Source organism: Ambystoma mexicanum, chromosome 4p, assembly GCF_040938575.1.
Source record: "Ambystoma mexicanum isolate Mex_15411 chromosome 4p, UKY_AmexF1_1, whole genome shotgun sequence".
In the NCBI taxonomy this organism is placed as follows: Eukaryota; Metazoa; Chordata; class Amphibia; order Caudata; family Ambystomatidae; genus Ambystoma; species Ambystoma mexicanum.
In genome coordinates this window covers 989,029,134-989,049,771 of record NC_090927.1, presented here as the reverse complement: position 1 = coordinate 989,049,771, position 20,638 = coordinate 989,029,134, and the positions used below count along the sequence as shown (strand labels likewise).

Sequence of the window (20,638 nt, the reverse complement as noted above, 5' to 3'; positions counted from 1 at the left end):
ATGGAATTGTACATGTTAGCATATACCACACCTAGACGTAAACGTGACATTAGCCGGCGTTGCATCTAGATATTATCGTGAAGGTCAGCATGTGCCACACTTAGAGAGAACTGTGATTACTAGCACATGCCACACTTAGATGGAATTGTGAATGTTAGCATGTGCCACACCCTGACGTAATCATGAACATTAGCTGCCGTCGCCTCCAGACGTAATCGTGAACATTAGCCAGCGTCGCCTCTAGACATAATCGTGAACATTAGCCGGCGTTGCCTCTAGACTTAATCATGAACATTAGCTGGCGTTGCATCCAGAAGGGATCGTGAAGATCAGAATGTGCCACACTCGGATGGAATTGTGATTATTAGCACTCGCCACACTTAGATGGAATTGTGAATGTTAGCATGTGCCACACCTAGACGTAATCGTAAACACCAGCCAGCGTCACATCTAGATAGGTTTAAAATGTCAGCATGTGCCACACTTGGATAGAATTGTGATTATTAGCATTTGCCAAATTAACCAATCCACTAACAATTTCACCCCTCTGCATATACCTCTCAACCAAACACAACCACAAGCCTATAACACAACAATCAGCATAAACTTCAGCACACTGCAACAACAAATCAAACCACACATACACGCTTAACATAACATGACGACTACCAACAGGAAAACAACCCGAGCCCAGCCAACAGAATTCCGGGTTGAGGCCGCCAACCGCACATCACTGCTCTCTTGCACTTTTCCAGCTTATTCCCACTAACTCACCCAGCCCCTCCCTTTTTTCAGAGCCGCCACAGCGCCAGGGGACCACTCCGGTGGTGATAGTGCACGGTACAAATATCCTTTAACATTAGCAATTCTATACATACACACAGCACACCATTTCGTACTCGCCAAGAGTCCAATATCTCCACCTAATTGCTAGGGGCAAGTACACATTTTGCAACCTGATTGTAACACAAGACCACCCAATCTCACACATTTGCCAGATTTGGGTCCTACCCATAGCCCCACATTCTAAAACAGCCATAATTCTGGCCACTGCCATGCACTTGTAGTCATGGAAACACTTGTGTATAGGCGCCATACAAATGTCCAATAAATAAATAAAATGGTTCCACATATTGCAACAAGAATGACATGCATAATCCCACTCTTTGTACAGGACTTTAGCAACAAAGAACTAACAAAAATAAGTAGTGTCCCAAAGAGGTTAAAGACACTTTAATTTTAATGTGCGAGCCTACTCAGAAATAAATCTGTAAAAATCTATTTGAAAATTCACTTTCTCTGGGTATTCAGCACGGTGAGAGGGATTTCTTAACAGTGGATAGCAGGGGCTGAGATGTTTCTGTTGTTTTGTTGTTTTGCTATACAAACATACCGTACCATTAACAAAATGTTTTCACAAGCCTTCAATGGTTTTTGAAGGGTAAACATAACCTTAATGTCACCTTTAACAAAGTTGTATCACTAAATCTTACTGTAAACAAGTAGGTTTTCCTCTTATTAATATTCACATTTTTATTGTGTACCAATCAAACAGAAAACAAAACAGAGTTTAGAACATAAATTAAACCCAACCTCCCAAACACCCCATGTTTGCTGTACAATTTCGGTCTTCACCAATGTAAACACATACATAACATTGGCTCTTTTACAAAGCAGATCGTTTATGAATCGAGGAATCTTTCCCAAATTCCCACGTAAAGGTTGCCTTTCTTTTCCCTGTTCATTAACATATTTTGTGTTGGGGACATTCTCTGCAAGTCCTCCAACGAAGCTGACGTTGAGGACGCACACCCTTTTCCAGTCACACACAATAATTTTTGTTGCAGATAAGGATGCCCTAATAAAACATCTGTTGGTAAGACAAATCTGCAACCTGCTCCTCCTCTCCCAGTAAAATAATTGAAAAATCAGTCAATATCAAGCAGCAGTACATTGTTCATAGTTGATGTGACCCATTTCCAAAATTCCCTCAACCCACTGCATTCCCACATCATATGTTCAAATGAACCCACCCTGTGCTTGCATCGCCAACCATTTCAGAGTCAATTAAGCCCCTTTCACACATTTTTAGCGGTGTCCAGTAAACTCTGTTCAATATTTTAATCTGCTTGGCACGTTCTCCAAGGTTTAGTGAAGTTGATTTAATGTTCCTGCATAAATTGACCCATCTACTTTCATTAATCTCCGAACCCAATATTTCTGACCATTTTTACAGTGGACCCATTAGTAGGTTTTCCACTTGGTTTGTTTAAAATATATGCCAGTTAGAGACAATTCGATGTTTAGACATGATATATACAGATCTAAACATGCATACAGTGATCATGTTGTAAATTCTGCTTACATTCTGTGCAAAATACAGCTATGGGGATATCATATCAGCACTTTAAAGATTTTTCCATTAATTACATTTAGGTGAACACGATTCACATAGCCTGGGACAAATGCAGGTATTTGGCAACCAGAGAAAATAAAACTATTCTACATATACATACAATGTAGCATTTTATGTGTGAATGTAGTGCCATCAAAATGGCAGAATTGGGCTGTGTTCACAAGTATTAAAATAGCATTGTTCTGTATTGCTATTATGTTTATGCCAATACTGTTTGCTCTGTGTGGATTACAATATGAAATCTAAAATAAGAACTGCTTAAAATAAAAGAGCTGTGGAAAAAGTCCCATCCAATTTATCCAATGGTCGTGCAATGAAAACAGTACCATTGTCCCAAACTAATTTCTTTTTCCCATGCAGAGCAACCACTAATGTGGGTATGAAGCAAACGATTTTGCCAGATGGAAAACTAAATTTATATTTAGACTTCAATCAAAGTAGTTTGGGAATAATCTGAATGAGGGCCAATTAAAAAAAAGAGAAAAATCAAAGTAGAGGCGTGTCATGATTTGCAACAGATCGGAAGCTATGAAAATGGTGGACATGGGATAATATCCTGTAATAATTTTTGTTGAAAATCAGTGCCACTTTTAAGAAAAGTGAAAACTATGAATGAGTAAAGCAAAGTAAGAAATTGCAATAGCATTGGAGACAATAGTTTCATTTGAGAAGGTAATGTGAAAAATAAATGGACATTAAATAAACAAATTGAAAAAAAATATTAGTTTGAATTTTGTAAATTGGAATTAAATAAAAGGTTAGGAGTAATACTAATATATTTTTATTGAACTAAATCCAATTAATCATTCTGAAATGCGTCAATCCAGTAAAATGACGTTTGTCCGAGCCAGTTCACCAACCTTTCTAGCTTTTTTGCTCTATTATTGGACTCTGAAACTTTCCACCATTTTTATAATTGGAACTGTTACTATTACCGACGATGCAGATGCCAGCTAAGAGTGTTCTGGTTAATAAGGTGCTGGATAACAAAGCTTTTACTGTGATACTAATGATGTATAAAGGAGCCACACTTTTGTTCCATGAATCCTTCGAGATAGTAATGGGTATTTATTTGTTGCTGTTTTGCACCATGCCGCATGCAAGCTTGCACCCCTTTTGCACACCAAAGACTGGGTGTGGGTTTATAAGGAAAGTGTACATGGATTTAATCTATCACTGCTTGTTGTTTACTTGATGATAATCTCATGCCAAGTTCATATAAATGTATATATTCAAAAAGGAAAAATGTGGAAGAATAGCAAGTTGGCTCTTATTCCTTGAAGGCTTGTTTGAGCATAGTGATCTTCACAACATCCTGGACTTACTGTGATATTTTTGCACCATTCGGTCCTCAGAGCAGGTTGCCCTGGATGTTTTTAGCCTACATTTTTTGTTACATTGTTCCTTCTTAGGCTTTGCAAAGCAGAGTCTACCTTTTTGTTTTAAGATCTTGCTTTCTTTGAAGGGATGTAGGCAATTGCCAATGTATTAGATGTGTTGGCCCTATAGCCCAACACCCCCTTTGCCTGATGTATAGCAGCTTGAAGGTAATGTTCGAGGGGATTGGGTCCTCCGACGTATTCCATATCTATGACATGTAATCACCACAGCTGTGCTGCTTCGGAAACTTTTTCGGCGTCTGCGTCCTGCGTCGATGACGTCGATGCGCCGTCGTCGAGGACCTCCTCCGACGTCCAACGTCATCCAATGTGATAAGTAGGACGCACGACGCCCATAGCCTCAGTTCCGTTTTTTCCGCGAACGTGTTGCTTCGTGTTTCTCGGTTTAAACGCCTCGACTCTTTGGAGTTCTGTTCTATCTCGGTTCTTCGAACCTGTTCGTTTGTGAAAATCCTTCTGAAGATGTCTATTTCGTCTTCGACCCCGCGTCCGGGTTTCAAGAAGTGCGGGGAGTGTGGGTCCAAGATGTCGGTGACGGACTCGCACGACGCCTGCCTCTGGTGCCTCGGGGAGGCCCACGACACGGATGACTGTATCGACTGCCAGTCGCTCACGTCCAAAGCCTTACGCGAACGTAAGAAGAAGTTGTCGGTAGGTCGGGTGTCCAAGCCCCGGAAGTCGAAGTCTGCGGGGCTTTCGACGGATGATTCGAGGGGTGACTCTCCGTGTCATTGTCGGAAGTCTCGTGGGTCTCCTTCTAGGAGTCGGTCTCGCCACTCCTCAGCCTCTTTGAGGCATTCTCGGAAGCGCTGTCACCGGTCGTCTTCCAGGTCCTCTTCGGAGGGCTCTGCCCGGCACGTCGCTTACCCCTCCAGCCGTGCGACGCCGGAGGAATGGGCTTCCTTCGGGAAGAAGATGCTGGCGATTCTTGAGTCGCAGGGTACTCAGCCGTCTGCGCCCCCGAGTGGGGTCGGTCGTGTGAGGTCGAGAGACACCGCTCGCACGAGTCACGGGGAGGTCCCGTTCGGACAAGGGGACTCGTTCTCGGCGTACCCGTTCCAGGTCCCGGTCCTCGACGCGTTCGAGAACGTGTGCACCTGTGAGGTCTTCGAAGAAGGCATCGACGTCTGTGGCGTCGAGGGCGTCGACAGGCTTTCTCGAGGCTCTGGCTCCGAGGAAGTCGTCGATGCCGTCGACGCTCAGGTCGTCGAGGGACACGCTCGGGGCTCCGGCCTCGAGGGCTGTGTCGACGCCGCCGATTCTGGAGGCGCTGCATCTGACGTCGACGCCGATTTCCTCGACGTCGACGCCGATTTCCTCGACGTCGACCCTCTCGGCGCCGATGCCGGTTCTCTCGACGCTGGCGCCGATTCGCTCGACGCCATCGACGCCTTTCGTGTCGGAGGTACCCCAGGGCACGAGTGGACCCCCTAGGAAGGCTCTGGTTAAGAGCAAGCACTCTCGAGTGCCTTCTTTTCGCCACCTGGACTATATTTCAGAGGCCGATGAGGATTCTGATGGCCTGGTTCCTAGTCAGGTTCCGGATGAAATTGTCTCGGGCCATAGTCAGTTTGACGAGTTGAGACAGTCACTGCATGATGCCAGTGGACTGGACACCTCTCCGGAGGTGGAGTTTTGTAGGCCTGAGCCTGGCTCTCATGCTGATTCCTCGTACCGGCGCCTTATGGCTAGGGTTTCTGAGTACTTGGGATGGTCTGCTCCCCCAGGGGAGTTTGTGCAGGATGATCTGACAGACATCCTTGATGTTGGTCCCCCAACTGACCCGGTTCTGCCGTTCCATATGGCTTTACAGAGAAGGGTGGCGGCGGCTTGGACTGCTCCGGAGAGTCTCCCGGCGGTGGGCAGATCCTTGTCGCGAAAATACCGTCCAGCCAGTGGCGACCCCTGCTACTTGACCAGGCACCCCACTCCGGAGAGTTTGGTGGTGCAGGCGGCCACGGCCCCGGCGAAGCAGGCGTCGTACCCTACCATCCCTCCTGATAGGGACGACAAACGTTTTGATGGTTGGGCGAAGAAAGTGTTTTCTTCTGGTGGTATGGCGCTTCAGGCGGCCAACTCCATTTGTGCCTTGTCACGTTTCACGCACACTCTGTGGAACTGTGTTGCGTTAGCGGCTGAACATGTTCCCGAAGGGGACGAACAGGATGGTTTCCTTGCTATGGTCCAGGATGGTAAGGATGCCATGTGTGAGTTCGTTCAGTCGGGTTTGGACTTAGCTGAATGCGTCAGTAGGTCCATGGCGGCGAGCACCGTGATACGCAGGTTCACGTGGTTGCGGAAGTCGGGGTTTGCTCCTGATGTGCAGTCCCGGCTCCTCAACATGCCCTTTGACGGTGAACACCTTTTTGGCAGCAAGGCTGACGAGAGCCTTGAGAGGTTGCAGACCTCAAAAGCTGCAGCGAAGTCGTTGGGCGCTGCAGTTCGCCAACCTCCGCCTTTTCGTCCTAGGGGACAGCAGTGGAGGGGTGGTTCCTTTCGCTATTACTCATCCTTCAGTAAAGCGAGAGGAGCTGGCAGTCAAAGAGGCCAACGCAGGGGTACCAGAGGTGGACGACAGGGTACCCGTGGTGCCAAGGCCGCTCGGGCAGTTGCCTCTTTGCCCTCGGGTAACGCCGCAGCCGCACCCACTCTGTCGTGAGGCCATGTCCCATGGTTCGCCGGTTGGGGGAAGGCTGGTGCAGCATCTTGTAGAGTGGCAAGCCATTACTTCTGATGTGTGGGTTCTGGAGATCATAACCCACGGCTACTGTCTTCCTTTTCGGCACAGGCCTCGCGACAATCCACCGGGGAACCTCTCTTTGCAGAGTCCGGATCCGCTCCTTGCGCAGGAAATTCGAGCCCTGCTGGAGAAAGGCGCCATAGAACTGGTGCCTGTAGCGGAGAGGAACAAGGGATGGTATTCCCCTTATTTTTTTATTTCAAAGAAAGACGGGGGATTGAGACCCAACATGGACTTGCGCGGTTTGAACAAACTCCTCAGGAAGGACAAGTTCAAGATGGTTACTCTCTCTCAAGTCCTCCAGGCCCTTCAGCTTCAGGACTGGTTGGTGTCACTCGACCTCAAGGATGCTTACTTCCATGTGCCGATCCATCCCAAGCACAAGAAGTACCTGAGGTTCGCGGTTGGCGACTCGCTCTTTCAGTTTTGGGTCCTGCCGTTCGGATTGACCTCCGCCCCGAGGGTTTTCACCAAGCTCATGGTGGTGGTGGCAGCGCATCTCAGGCAAGGGGGGATTCACGTCTACCCCTACCTGGACGATTGGTTGATCAGGGGGAGCTCTCCCGAGCAAGTCCTGGATCATCTATCGGTCACCTGTCGCTCCCTTCACAGGCTGGGCTTCTCCCTCAATTTAAAGAAGTCCCTTTTGACGCCAACACAGCGGCTCCAGTACATCGGAGCAGTGCTCGACACTTCCCTGGGGCAGCGTTTTCCTCCCCAGGTGAGGGCTCTTCACATTCAGCAGATGGTGCACAAGTTTCAGCATGCCCAGACGCTCCCAGCGTTCGAGTTCTTGAGGTTGCTCTGCCTCATGGCATCCTGCATTCTTCTGGTGCCAGAGGCTCGCCTGCGGATGAGATCTTTGCAGTGGGCACTCAAGACGCAATGGTCGCAGTCCTCCGGCAGGATGTCGGACTCGATTCAGGTGCCTTCCTCGGTCGCCCGGCACCTTCTGTGGTGGGCCGTCGAAGGCAACTTGATGAAGGGGGCTCCATTTTGGCTTCCCTGGCCGGAGGTGACGATCGTGACGGATGCATCCCTCACGGGATGGGGAGCTCATGCCAACGGCCTGACAGTCAGCGGTCGTTGGTCTCCGTCGGAGTCCAGACTCCATATCAATCTGTTGGAGCTGAGGGCCGTCGGGCTAGCCCTGAAGGCTTTTCTGCCGTCTGTGCGAGGGAAGAATGTCCTGATCCTGACGGACAACACAGTGGCCATGCACTACCTCAACAAAAAGGGGGGGGGGGGCAGGGTCACTTCCTCTGTGCAGGGAGGCGATGCAGCTCGAGTTCTGGGCCATCCAGCAGGAAGTTTCGATCTCGGCAGTTCATCTGGCCGGAGCCGAAAACGTGACGGCGGACGCTCTGAGCAGGCAGAGCGCGATCTCTCACGAGTGGGAGTTGGCTCAGAGATTCTCCTGGAGATCTTCGCCCTTTGGGGGACCCCTCAAGTGGATCTCTTCGCCTCCAGTGTCAACCGGAAGTGCGAAAGGTTTTGCTCGCGGGAATTTCCTCCAAAAGGAGCCTTAGGAGACGCGTTCGTGGTGGATTGGTCATTCCCGCTGCTGTACGCGTTTCCTCCAGTCCCCGTCATCCCGCAAGTGCTGCAGAGGTTACGGAAGTTCGGTTCCCGGATGATCCTCATTGCCCCGGCATGGGCTCGGAGGACGTGGTACCCGGACCTTCTCGACTTATCCATCTGCCCTCCACGTCGTCTTCCCTACCGAGACGATCTGCTCTCACGGGAGGGGGGTCAGGTTCTCCATCCAGAGGTTAGATCCCTCAACCTTCACGCTTGGCTTCTGAAAGGTTGAGGTATAAGGATTGGGACCTCCCTGAGGACGTGATGGAGGTGTTGCTTTCGCCCCGTAGGCCAGCAACCAAGTCTCTGTACCGTTGGCGTAAGTTCTGCGACTGGTGCAGAGTTCAGAATGTGGATCCTTTTGCATGTGACATCCCCATGGTTCTGTCCTTTTTACTTTCTTTGGCCCACAGGGGCTTGCAAGTGGGTACCGTTAAGGGTTACCTGGCGGCGCTGTCCATCTTTAAGCGCTCGTCTGAAGAGTGTTCTTACTTTAAAATCCCTTTGATTTCACAGTTCCTGAAAGGGCTCACTAATGTGTTCCCTCCGTCACCTTTCCTGGTGCCCGGTTGGGATTTGAACCTTGTTCTTAAGTTTCTTATGGGTGCTCCGTTTGAGCCTTTACATTCTTGCCCTTTGAGGCTGTTAACTCTGAAAACTGTGTTTTTAGTTGCGGTTACTTCCGCTCGCAGAGTGAGTGAGTTACAGGCACTTTCAGTTAAGCATCCCTTCACTGTATTTCACAAGGACAGGGTTGTCCTTAGAGTTCGTCCTTCTTTTCTTCCGAAGGTAGTGACGGAATTTCATTTGGCCCAGAATGTTGTTCTTCCGGCATTCTATCCTCCTCCGCATCCTGGTAAGGAAGAGGAGAAGCTCCATAGGCTTTATCCTAGGAGAGCTTTAAGCTTTTATGTTTCACGCATGTCCCGGGTCAGAGTGGATGATCAACTCTTTATTGGTTACGCTGGAAAGCGTTTGGGGCAAGCTGTGACGAAACAGACTTTGTCTCGCTGGATTATTTTGGCCATCTCGGAGTGCTACTGCTTGGCGGGTAAGGACCCACCGGCTGGCTTGCGGGCCCATTCTACCAGGGGTATGGCTGCGTCTACTGCCCTGCAGAGGGGTGTTCCTATTCGCAACATCTGTGATGCAGCCACCTGGGCTTCAGTACATACATTTGTACGTCACTATTCCCTCGATTCCATCCGAGCACAGGATCTGGCCTTTGGCAAGGCGGTCCTTTGCTCTGCTATTTGATTGGCTATTCTACATTTTGATTCTAAATTCTTTCCCTCCTCCTTGCTTTGGTACTGCTTTGGGAGTCTGTCATAGATATGGAATACGTCGGAGGACCCAATCCCCTCGAAGAACAAGTTACTTTCTTACCTGGTAACGTTCTTTCGATGGGATGGTCCGACGACGTATTCCATATCGCTCCCGCCCTGCCTTCCCCGCTGCAGAATTTCTTTTGCGATTGCAGCTTACGTTCCGCAAGGCTTTGTGTCTGACTGGCAGTTGACTTATGTCACACGTTCTGGGGGAAAAAACTACAACTGAGGCTATGGGTGTCGTGCGTCCTACTTATCACATCGGATGACGTCGGACGTCGGAGGAGGTCCTCGACGACGGCGCATCGACGTCATCGACGCAGGACGCAGACGCCGAAAAAGTTTCCGAAGCAGCACAGCTGTGGTGATTACATGTCATAGATATGGAATACGTCGTCGGACCATCCCATCGAAAGAACGTTACCAGGTAAGAAAGTAACTTGTTCTTTTGTTCCATGGGGAGCCTTTGGATAGATTTTAGAGTTGGGGTAATATTGTATTTTATTTTCAGACCAAGAACTAATTGAGCTGAATGGTTTAAGAGCAGGTTTTAGGGGGATGCATGTATAACTAGTCCCACCTTTTTGTTAATCAAAAACAGATTCATATTCTTGAAGAGGTGAACATGAAGGTATGCATTTCATTGTATTATGTAAAACTCTAATCGGAGGCGGAGGAGAGCTTTGCTTCAAAGTTGACAGAAACATTACTAACTTGTATTTAGTTCTGGTTAGCCCCGCTGATTATGGACTGTTAAAAGGTAATATGTTTGGGTGAGTTCTGCCAAAGAACAGAATTTTGTTTTTCTGGAACTTCTGTGTTATGCTGCTGCCTAGCTTCCCATCCTGAATTTTAGAAAGAGATTGTGAGGTCAACTGTGTTGTACGGCGTAGAGAGGTGCAGGAGAATTACAGCAGTCGAACAATATGCATTGCTGTAATTTTGCAGTGGTTTAGTGACGTCTCCCTCCATCAATTTGTGCTGTGATCAGAAAAAATTAAATCGGGTAACATTGTTTATCAAGCTTTGTTTTTTCCAGTAGAATGGTGACGATTGTGTGTTTTTTAAATTGTTCCATCATCAATGAATAGTCAAGGTGTGAGATGCAGAGCATGAAGAAACATGGTGCGAGAGTTGTTGCTTGATCCTTTAATATGGTCTTGATTTTACCATTTTGGTGACAGAGCTTTGTGATGGATGAGATGGAGCAAAATATGCTGTGGTGGGTGTTGGTGTGATTAAGGTTCTTTGCTTGATCTGGGTCTGGCACTACTTTGAAGATCTTTAATTGTTCTAAGATTTATGTTCTGAATGAACACAAAAGTCCCTGTGCATTCACTGCTGTCCTTACTTTGACAGAACACACATGCTCTGCCCTGCTAATATTATAGACATTCTTGAAGTGTGCCTTAAGACGGAAAGATGCAATATTGTGTGTAACAGTGATTGTTACACACAAACCTTCTTTACATGAACACTTGTGGTAATTAATCAAAAGACCTATTGGACGGTTTGCATGACGTTGATTATGGTAACGCGGACTATCGGGGTTGAGAGGTAGACCCCATCAGCATGAGAGTGGACGACAATCCCTCCAGTGCAGGTCCAGAGATAGACTTTCCCTTATTGACCTTGGGGAGTATTCCCTGAAAGTATGACATAGATCTATGCAGATCTGTTGGGAACATTATGTTCAAATAACTCCAAAGAAAAATGTAGCCTCTGGTGTAATTAGGACCATGCTTGGAGGATTGTATTGGTCAACTGTAGATCAATAGAAACCAGGGTTTTGGGTTACTTTGTTTAAGCAATGTATATATGTTTGCATTTCTACTGCTTTCTTATGGACCGGACCACCCAGCCCCACCTTCGGACTGCAGAGTTCTGAAGAAAAACAATAGATAGGTCTCCCCTACCCTGGGGAATGAACTGTGCAGGAGAGCGAACATGAAACTTAAAAAATAGAAACCGTATTGTGAAGGAGAGAGCAAGAGGCTGTGTGGTGTTCTTCCTGGGGGGCTGTGGCCTTGGGCTGCTTACCAGGGCTATGAACACTTTTTTGCATGTGGGCCGCATATGCCAGGAGCGGCACGGTATTATCTGTGATCCCCTGGGCTGCATTCCCGGTGCAGCCCAGCACCCTCATGGCCTGAAGTTATGTCAGCCAGTCGGGGCAGTCACAGAGAAATGGAGCAGTTATGACCCATCCAACGTTTGGTGGGGAGCAGTGCCGGCCCATCCAAAGTCGAGCATGTCGGTAAAGGGGAGAAGTCCTGGGCCATGTCCTTGCAGTGGCTTAGGTGAAGATCCTCTGGGCAGTGCCTCTGTCCATGGTGAATACAAAGCGGAATGTGTCAGCCTGCTGAGGCGCAGTGGATGGATGGGGTGACCCCACTCTCAGAGAACAGGCTTTGCATAACCAGATCGCAGTGGTGAAAGTGGTGTCCCGCAAGGCAATTCAGCCCTGCACGAAGAAATTCAGCATGCTGTGGCACACTGCAATCCACATGGGGGGGCACAGGGCACTGTATCAATGAAGAATTGATCTGGGCACTGTGTGCAGTGGTGACGGTGGTGGTGCCCCTGTGCCAGGACTCCACCTTGGGTGGGTCTGCCCCTCGGAAACAGCAGGGAGGCAATGCCCCACCCCCAAAAAAACGATCACAGCTAGAAGTACTGTGCCCTGCACTAAAAAAACAACGAAATGTCCATTGAGTGTGGTTGATTGCAGGAGCCATGTATATATATTTCTGAGGCTTGTGGAATCTGCTTAGATCACATGCTATGCATAGGCCGACATCTAGAGGAAGCTGCAGAGATTTACAGTTGTTGTTTTCGAAACTCGAAAGAGACGTCGATATGGCGTGCCAGTAATACTATCCCTAGTGTGACGACCACTGTATCCATGGTCCTTCACGCGTCAAGGTCCCTCAGATTGTTGTTGTCCGCCATCGTGACGGATGCTTATCGCGGAGTTCATTTCAGCTAACGCCATTTTCTGAAAAATTGAAGACTAGTTACTCTTTCTGTCCTTATTCCAAACCGACTTCGACTACTTCATCGATGCGGTGGCAAGGGCGACCGTCTAATGAAATTCCAGACTTGACGGACCCTTTTGGCCCTTTTAGACATGGAGAACACTCCAATAAAATGTTTCCCCATGTACAATAAAGAAATTCCGATGGATAGACGAGCACGGGGGTTTACAATTTGTGTATATAGCATGATCACGGTGAGGGGCATTGTCAAGCCTACGAGCTCTTCAAGTAAAAGACACTTTGGGACCGAAGAATTAAATGCTGAGGCCATCACACCATGCAGGCGGAGGACGGGGAAGGAGTCTCCAGTGATGGCAGCGTTGCGGTCTTTACAGACAGCGAAGGTGACGGGGAACCGCTGGATTCCCAAGTGCAGGCCCTCGACCCCAAGAGAGACAGGCCGGCGGCTCTGTTACGGGGACGACACCCGGCAGCAAAAGCACTACCCCGAGCACTAAGCACATAGCCGGTGGCAAGGAATCGATATCGTCGACCAAACGTCCACACACGGCGTCAAGAGGGAGGTCCACAGAATCCCTGTCCTCCGAGCACTCGAGGTCCCGATCTCCCCATGACAGGCCCCAGAAGTCTAAAGACAAACCAGACGCTGCGCCCAAAACATCGACTGAAAGTTGACATCCCACGTTGAAAATAGCTGTAAGCTCTAAGATCACTAGTTTGTCCCACCTAGTGAAAAAGCATGTCCCAGAGAGCCTGCTGAGTCCAAACACTCTAAGAAACACTCCTCCAAGAGCCCCAATCATAAGGAAAAGGCTAATGAGGACAAGTCTACCTCTACTCATAGGGAGAAACACTCTGTCCCCCAGGAGGAAGGTTCATTGGCAGAAGCCTTAAACAAAGGCCAGCCTCAAACTCTGGGCCAGTCTACACCCCAGGGCCATCCTACACCCCTAAGACAGGACACTACCCTTCAGTACCCTAGTGTCATTCCAAGTTCAGCCACATGGACTGCTGAAGACCTAGGCAGAGCCATGACTAGGATGGCCTTTATGGCCAGTTTCTTCAAAAAGAACCCAAGCCTCTGAAGTCACAACTGGCCCTGGTAGCAGCGGATGGTAAGGCCACATCCAGCTGCATTCTGAAAATCAACCTAGACGCCGCAGATAATGCGGGCAGGATTATTGCTGAAGGGACCATCATCAAGCACCAGGCATGGCCATGCCAGTCTGGCTTCAAACTTGCTACACTCCTTAATATGCTGGTGGAACCTAATGTCTTATTCGGGAAAGCCGTAGAAGACGTGTTGAAGTCCGCCAAGGAGGAATGTGACGCCCTAAAATCTCTAGGCCAGCTGACGAACAAACCACCAGGCCTGAGAGGCGGAAGCAATTTTTGTTGGTTTCGTGGCCAAAGCTCTCAAAGAGACTCCGGTTACGGACAAGGTCAGGGTTCTTCCTGGGGTAACAACCAGGGTCAAGCCTCAGAGGGATTCCAAAGAGGCCAGCGCAGATCTCGCGGCCTTGGGAGGTCCTCCACATCCGGAGGTGGAGGTACACCTCCTAAACAATGACAGCCCGTTACAAGTCCCCTCCAATGCCTCCACAGTAGGAGGGCATATTACACACTTCACCCACGCAAGGGAGGGAATCACCACAGACAAGTGGGTGCTATCAACCGTGGCGGGAGGTTATTGCATGGAGCTCGTCCAAAAACCATCGAACCATCCCCTGCGTCAAAGGAACTCAGCGAAGGAAGAACAACTCCTCCTTCTCGAGGAAGTCGACGCGCTGCTACTGAAGGACGCCGTAGAGGTTGTACCAGCGAATGAGGTAAACAAGAGTATTTATTCAACCTACTTCCTTGTGACAAAAACAAAAAAAAATTCTCTCTATGCGCCCAGTGTTAGACTTACGCGCTGCAAACACTTATGTAAAGTCACAAAAATTCTGCATAACAACGCTACAAGAGTTAATCCACCTTCTGAAGCGGGGAGACTACATGGCAACACTGGGTATGAAAGATGCCTATTTTCATATTTCAATGTTCCCAGCGCACAGGAAACTCTTGCTCTTCAAGACAGCAAACCAGCACTACCAATTCAAGGTGCTACCCTTCGGAATAGCGTCTGCTCTAAGGGTATTCACCAAGGTACTGGTGGTGGTAGCAGCACAAATGCGCAGGGAGGCAATGCCAGTGTACCCCTACCTGGACGACTGGCTGATCACAGTGAAATCGCCCCATCTTTGCAAACAAAACACTTAAAGAACCATAAATCTTCTCTTCCAATTGCGATTCTCAATAAATGAGAAAACGTCAAGCATTGTGCCAAGCACAGCCAAACAGTTCCTAGGAGCTATCTTAAACACAGAAGCAGGGTTAGTCTTTCCGTCCATGAAAAGAGTTCAAAACATGCTACGACAAGTACCTCTGTATCAAGCGGTTGACAGATAATCATACGCAAAGCAATGCGTTTACTAGGCATGATTGCGTTGTGCATATACCTGGTCCCACATGCACGTCTGCGCATGCGCCCCATGCAGGAGTCGTTGGTGAAACAATGGTCTCAGGCGAGCGGTCAGTGGGACGAGCTAGTGGTTGTTTCGCCAACACTAGTACAAAACCTACGCTGGTGGACAAAGGAAAACTTTTTAAAGGGAAAACCCTTCCTCGACCCAGCAGCACAAGCGATCGTTAACAACAGACGCGTCAGTCTCCGGGTGGGGAGCACATTATCTTCACCACAAAGCACGTGGTCTATGGACTCACATCACATCACAGCACAGAACAGCACCAACCTGCTAGAACTCCTGGCAGTATTTAAAGCCCTTCATGAATTCGAAGCGCAGCTGACAAACCAGTCAGTTCAAATCCTAACAGACCACACCACTGCAATGTTCTAGATCAACAAGCAGGGGGGCACACTCTCCAAATCTGTCCAAGCTGGCACAGAAAGTATGGAGATGGGCACCTGAACGGGGGATGTTCCTATCCTCCCAACATGTACCAGGGGTACTCATTACTCTAGCAGACTCTCTGAGCAGAGATCCCCTACCAGAGGAAAACGAGTGGCAACTAGACTCAAGCGTCGTAGACCACATCTTCTCACAGTGGGGTTACCCCACGCTAGACTTGTTCGCCACAGGAGAAAACAAGCCATGCATAGACTTCGCACCCACGTTCCCCCAACCAGACTTGAAGGGGAATGCCCTATGGATGAGCTGGTCAGGGAAATTTGCTTACGCTTTTCCCTAACTCCTTTAATGTGCAGTGTAGTGAAAAAGATTCACATAGAACAGATGCCGCTCATTCTAGTTGCTCCTATGTGGGCAAGACAGCCATGGTATCCACATCTGTGCAAACTGGCGATGTGCGATCCCACCAAACACCTGTGCCAAACCAATTTATTGACCCAACAAGGGGGGGGGGTTAACAGTGCACCCTCAACAACACTCAATGAACTTGGCAGCATGGCTCCTGAGATCCTAGAGTTCGGACATCTTCATATACCACAGTGGTGTATGGATATCCTCAAGGAGGCACGTACACCAAGCACCAGACGCTGTTATTTCGACAAGTGGAGGAGACTTGTAATCTGGTGCCAGTCTAAGGAAATAAACCCCATAGAATGCACTCCATCTCACATTCTAAATTCAATGCTCCACTTGTTAGACTCAGGATTAGTATTCAACTCCATAAAGGTCCACCTGGCGGCTTTATCAGCTTACACCACCTCTCAAAATAAGGTATCGTGGTGGGAAATTCCAGTCATTAAAGCATTCATGGAGGGAGTAAATAGACTGCACCCTCCAATTTCAAACCCACCGCCAGGCCTGGGATCTCAATGTAGTACTCGCAAAGCTCATGGGGCCCGCATTCGAGCCTATGCATAAGTCAAGTCTTAAACACCTGACATAAAAGACTACCTTCTTAGTAGCTATTACTTCCATAAGAAGAGTTAATGAATTGCATTGTCAGTGCAGGACCCGTTCTTTGTCATACACAAAGACAAATTGGTTTTACCTACACACCCAAGGTTCTCTCCTAAGATAATTTCCATATTCCACATGAACCAAACCATTGAGGCCGCGGCTTTCTTCCAGAGTCCAACTAGCTCAGCTGAGGTAAAACTCCACACACTATATGTAAGGAGGGCGGTCCTTAACTATGTAAACAAGTCCAGACCGCTTAGGAAAACAGACCAACTGTTTGTCTCTGTAGAACCAGGCAGAGAAGGAGACCGCATTTCCAAAAATGCGATCTCCAGATGGATCGTCCGATGGATCGTCCGATGCATACAACTGTGCTGTTCATTATCAAACAAGACACTGCCTTTCACACCAAGAGTTTACTCCACAAGGAGCACAGGAGCTATTCTGGCATTTATCGCAAATGTCCCCCTAGACATCATTTGCAAAGCAACTACATGGAGCTCAGTGCACACTTTCACTCAGCACTACTCCATTCTCACTCATTCCAAAGCAGATACACAGGTGGGACAAGCGGTTCTAAAACATCTATTTGTTCCTGAACCTTCTCACAACCCACCACCTTCTCTTAACACTGCTCGCTAATCTATGCATAGCATGTGATCTAAGCAGATTACACAAGCCTCAGAAGGGATACATTACTCACCGTAATTGTATTTCTGATGCTTGTATCTGCTTAGATTCACATGCGCCCACTCTTCCTCCCCTGAGAGAAGGTGCATAGATGTTTATCTGAGCTTCTCTGATATTTATCTGCTTGGCTACACCTGTACTGATGCTACACTTCATGCTGCCTCATGTCGGAAAATAAACAATCTGAGGGACCTCGACGAGTGAAGGACCATGGGTACAGTGGACGTCTCACTAGGGATAGTATTACTGGCACGCCCTGTCGACGTCACTTTTCGAGTTTCAAAAACTACAACTGTAATACTCTGCAGCTTCCTCTAGATGTCGGCCTATGAATAGCATTTAAATCTCAACAGATACAAGCATCAGAAATACGATTACAGTGAGTAATGTATTATATATATGTGTGTAAATGTTTTGTTTTTCTATGTATTTGCTTGTTTGTGGCTATATTTGTGTATTATGCCTTTGTGTATGGATAATATATCTGCCATTGATTTAGGGGTGTTAGTTTAGGTTAGTATAAGGTGCTGGGAGCAGGTTAGAGTGAGTTAAGTATCCTGTCGTGTGAGTAAGGAAGAAAGGGTGTGGTCTGCCAGAGTCCGGCCATGGAAAGTGGCCTCCTACTGGGGCCTTTCTCTAGCCCCACTGCCGGAGGGAAGGGGGAGGGGGGTACTTGATGAGTAGGAAGGAGCTGTTACAGTCAGTTCAACCTAAGGGTTCCAAAAAGGGGTCCCCGTTGGGGCTCAAAAAGTAATTCCTGGTGTCTGTTGCAGCTGGTCTATGGGGGTGGGGGTGGTAAGTGTTCTCACCTTGGCCCAGCGGCAATGGCCAACACCAGTGGGCCAGGACAAAACACAGGGCTACAAAAAGGTTGGTTTAAAGGTACGATGCAAAACCACAAATGCCTCCAAAATGGCCAAGTAAGGTAGCTGTGCAACAGTTACTCCTGTTCATCCTCTTGCTCATCGCCCTGACTAACCAATGTAATGCTACTGAGGACTAATATTTTCCATGACACTTGACCTTATTCACATTTCAGAGGCCACTTTTAGGAAACATTTCTACTTCTTCAAACGCCTTTTTAGTGGCTTCAATTTTGAAAGTTGTCAATAATCGAAAATGTTTCATAAAAGCATAAAACAGCCGCAATTATACAATGGAATGCATTTCCTAAATATTCAACTCCACAGCTTGGCCTTTTATCTTTTTTATATCTTACAAAATTATATTATATTACAAATAACTGGTTGCCTGCCTTGTAAAATAATAAAAATCAAAGAGTGGCACTCTCACGTGACGCATTTGTGTGTATATGCTATTCAGTTGTGCATGTGTTGACACATTTATTGTCTTTTTGGTACTGTGTACATTTTTGAGAATTATGATTTAGAAATGACATATTAAATGTTTAGTAACACATGCCTTGAACACATGCCGCACCCAGTCTCCTTATCACATTATTGGATTACATTTTGTGGGCAGTATGTAGCTTGTGAACATTTGTTTAATTTAACAAACTATTTCTGCACCGCAAATAACCTGGAGGTAAAAAAGAAATGTATCTGTAGACTAAGGAGATGTTGTGTTTTTCAGCAAAGTGGAAGATGCATTTTACGGTAACCAGCTCAGACTGAACGGAGAGAAGCTGTGGAAGAAGAGCAGAGCTGTAAGTCCCAGTGTGATGTCCTAAAGATGGTATACATAGCTTGAAAACTGCACGCAGATATCCTCTAACGAGCCCCACAGAAGTGCATCCAGACTATCACGGCATTGGAGGGCTTTTGGAGAATTGTCTATTTCAACTACTTCTGTCCCAAGGAAGCATCGTACCTCTAGTTATTAATATTATATATGACCAGTGCTCCAGATAGGATGTTTGCGTGAGAGTATTTTACTCACAATTCTTATAATTGGAGAGTAAATCCAATTTCAAGAGAGTAAAAAGGAGTTTCCTCCTTTGCAAGACAACTATCCAATGTGTGTAAAATTAAAACTGTTAAAAAACATTAGTGTAAAAGAACTTGACAATGCGTACTGCCCATATTCATCTTCATTATACTTGGACACTAAAAGTTAGTTAAGAACTACTACAGATGCCAGTTAGTTGCATCATAAATGAAGTCCCTCGCTCTACCAGCATCACTTCTCTGCCTCTTGGGCCTATTGTTGCTGCCTGACACTACCTGCTTGACAGACACTCCATGTGTTTGCTTCATCTCTCCTTCCCTTTGCTACTCGGTTTCCCACCTCTCACTTTCTGATGCTCTGCTTCTTACCCATAAGTGTTGCTGTGCCACATTTTGCGGTCTGTTGCTCTGTCACTGCCTCTCCCCTCTCTGCATTCTATAATTGCTGTTTCTCTCCTATATCTTGTGTATCGGTTGCTATAACTCCTCTTCCTCTCTCCTGTCATTACTCGTGCTATATCTGTTGTTTTCATTTTCTCTGTTGTGGTTGCTACTCCTTTTGATTATATTCCTTGCACTGCTTCTTATGTTATTGACCTGCCTTTGTCTAGTCTGTATTTTCTATTTCCAGCTCTCCCCATCTGCTGTTGATCTGTGTTTTCTTATTTTAATGCCTCTATATGTCTCTTTTGCTCTGCTTCAATCCCTCACCCCTATTGTGTGTGTCCTATTATTTACTTCTGTTTCCCTTCACGCTTTCTTTGTTGCTATCTTATGTAGCACATTGGTATCTCTCCTCCTGTTGCTTGAATTCCTGTTTTGGATTGTCTAATATAGTCTCTGTTCTCTCGGACCCCCCAGCCGCCACTTTGTTCGCCTGTATTACTTGGGTTCAGAGTTGCTCTTCCTCTCCTTTTTGTCTTTTGACATAGCACCAAGGAATATTAAAAAAACAAAAAATACCTTCTCCATTTACAAATCTAGTGCAGTTTTACCATTTGGTGTTCCTTTTCAGATGTGTGTAAACCTTCTTTTGGCCATTAGGCTGGGAAAAATAGAGTAAGAGGTTTGTCTTACCAGTTGCAGCACTTGCTTGAATGCAGATGTTTTACCAGCACTGTATGCCATTACAAGTATAAGAGCCCCGATGAGATGTGTGTTTTGAGCTATTACAAGTATAGCAGCCGTCACAGGATGTGCTTGTTCAGAGCCATTCATTACAAGTATAATGGTCCTGATGAAATTTGTGTGGTCTGAGCCATTACAACTTTAGCAGCCCTCATGGGATGTGATTCTTCTCAACCAGTACAAACTATAGCACCCCAGATGAGATAAGTGTGTTCTAAGCAACTACAAGTATAGCAGCCCTCATGGGATGTTTGTGTTCTACTTCTGAGCCATTACAAATATAGCAGCCCCCGTGAGATGTGTGTTGAGCCATTAAAAGAATAGCATCCCTGATGAAATGTGTGTTCTGAATCACTGAGCATTTAGTAGCGCTTTTGATAAGTCGACAGCTGTCAGATCTATTACAATTGAATGTTACCTGCATCTTAAATTCATACCTCTGATGCAGATGCATTAACTCGCCTATTAACAGGATTTGAACTAACATGTTACACAATGATCTCTTTCACAGAGTTATTGA

At 47.1% G+C, this 20,638-nt stretch overlaps 1 protein-coding gene across 2 annotated transcripts in view; it reads left to right on the top strand.

Moving 5' to 3' along the window:
* MTRES1 (mitochondrial transcription rescue factor 1) overlaps positions 1–20,638 on the top strand; it is a 184,682-nt gene that overhangs the window by 108,682 nt on the left and 55,362 nt on the right. For both annotated transcript variants that reach the window (XM_069606571.1, XM_069606570.1), the window contains exon 3: positions 18,677–18,749. In XM_069606571.1, the coding sequence (XP_069462672.1) occupies positions 18,677–18,749 (73 nt within the window). The remainder of the gene's footprint in view (positions 1–18,676; positions 18,750–20,638) is intronic.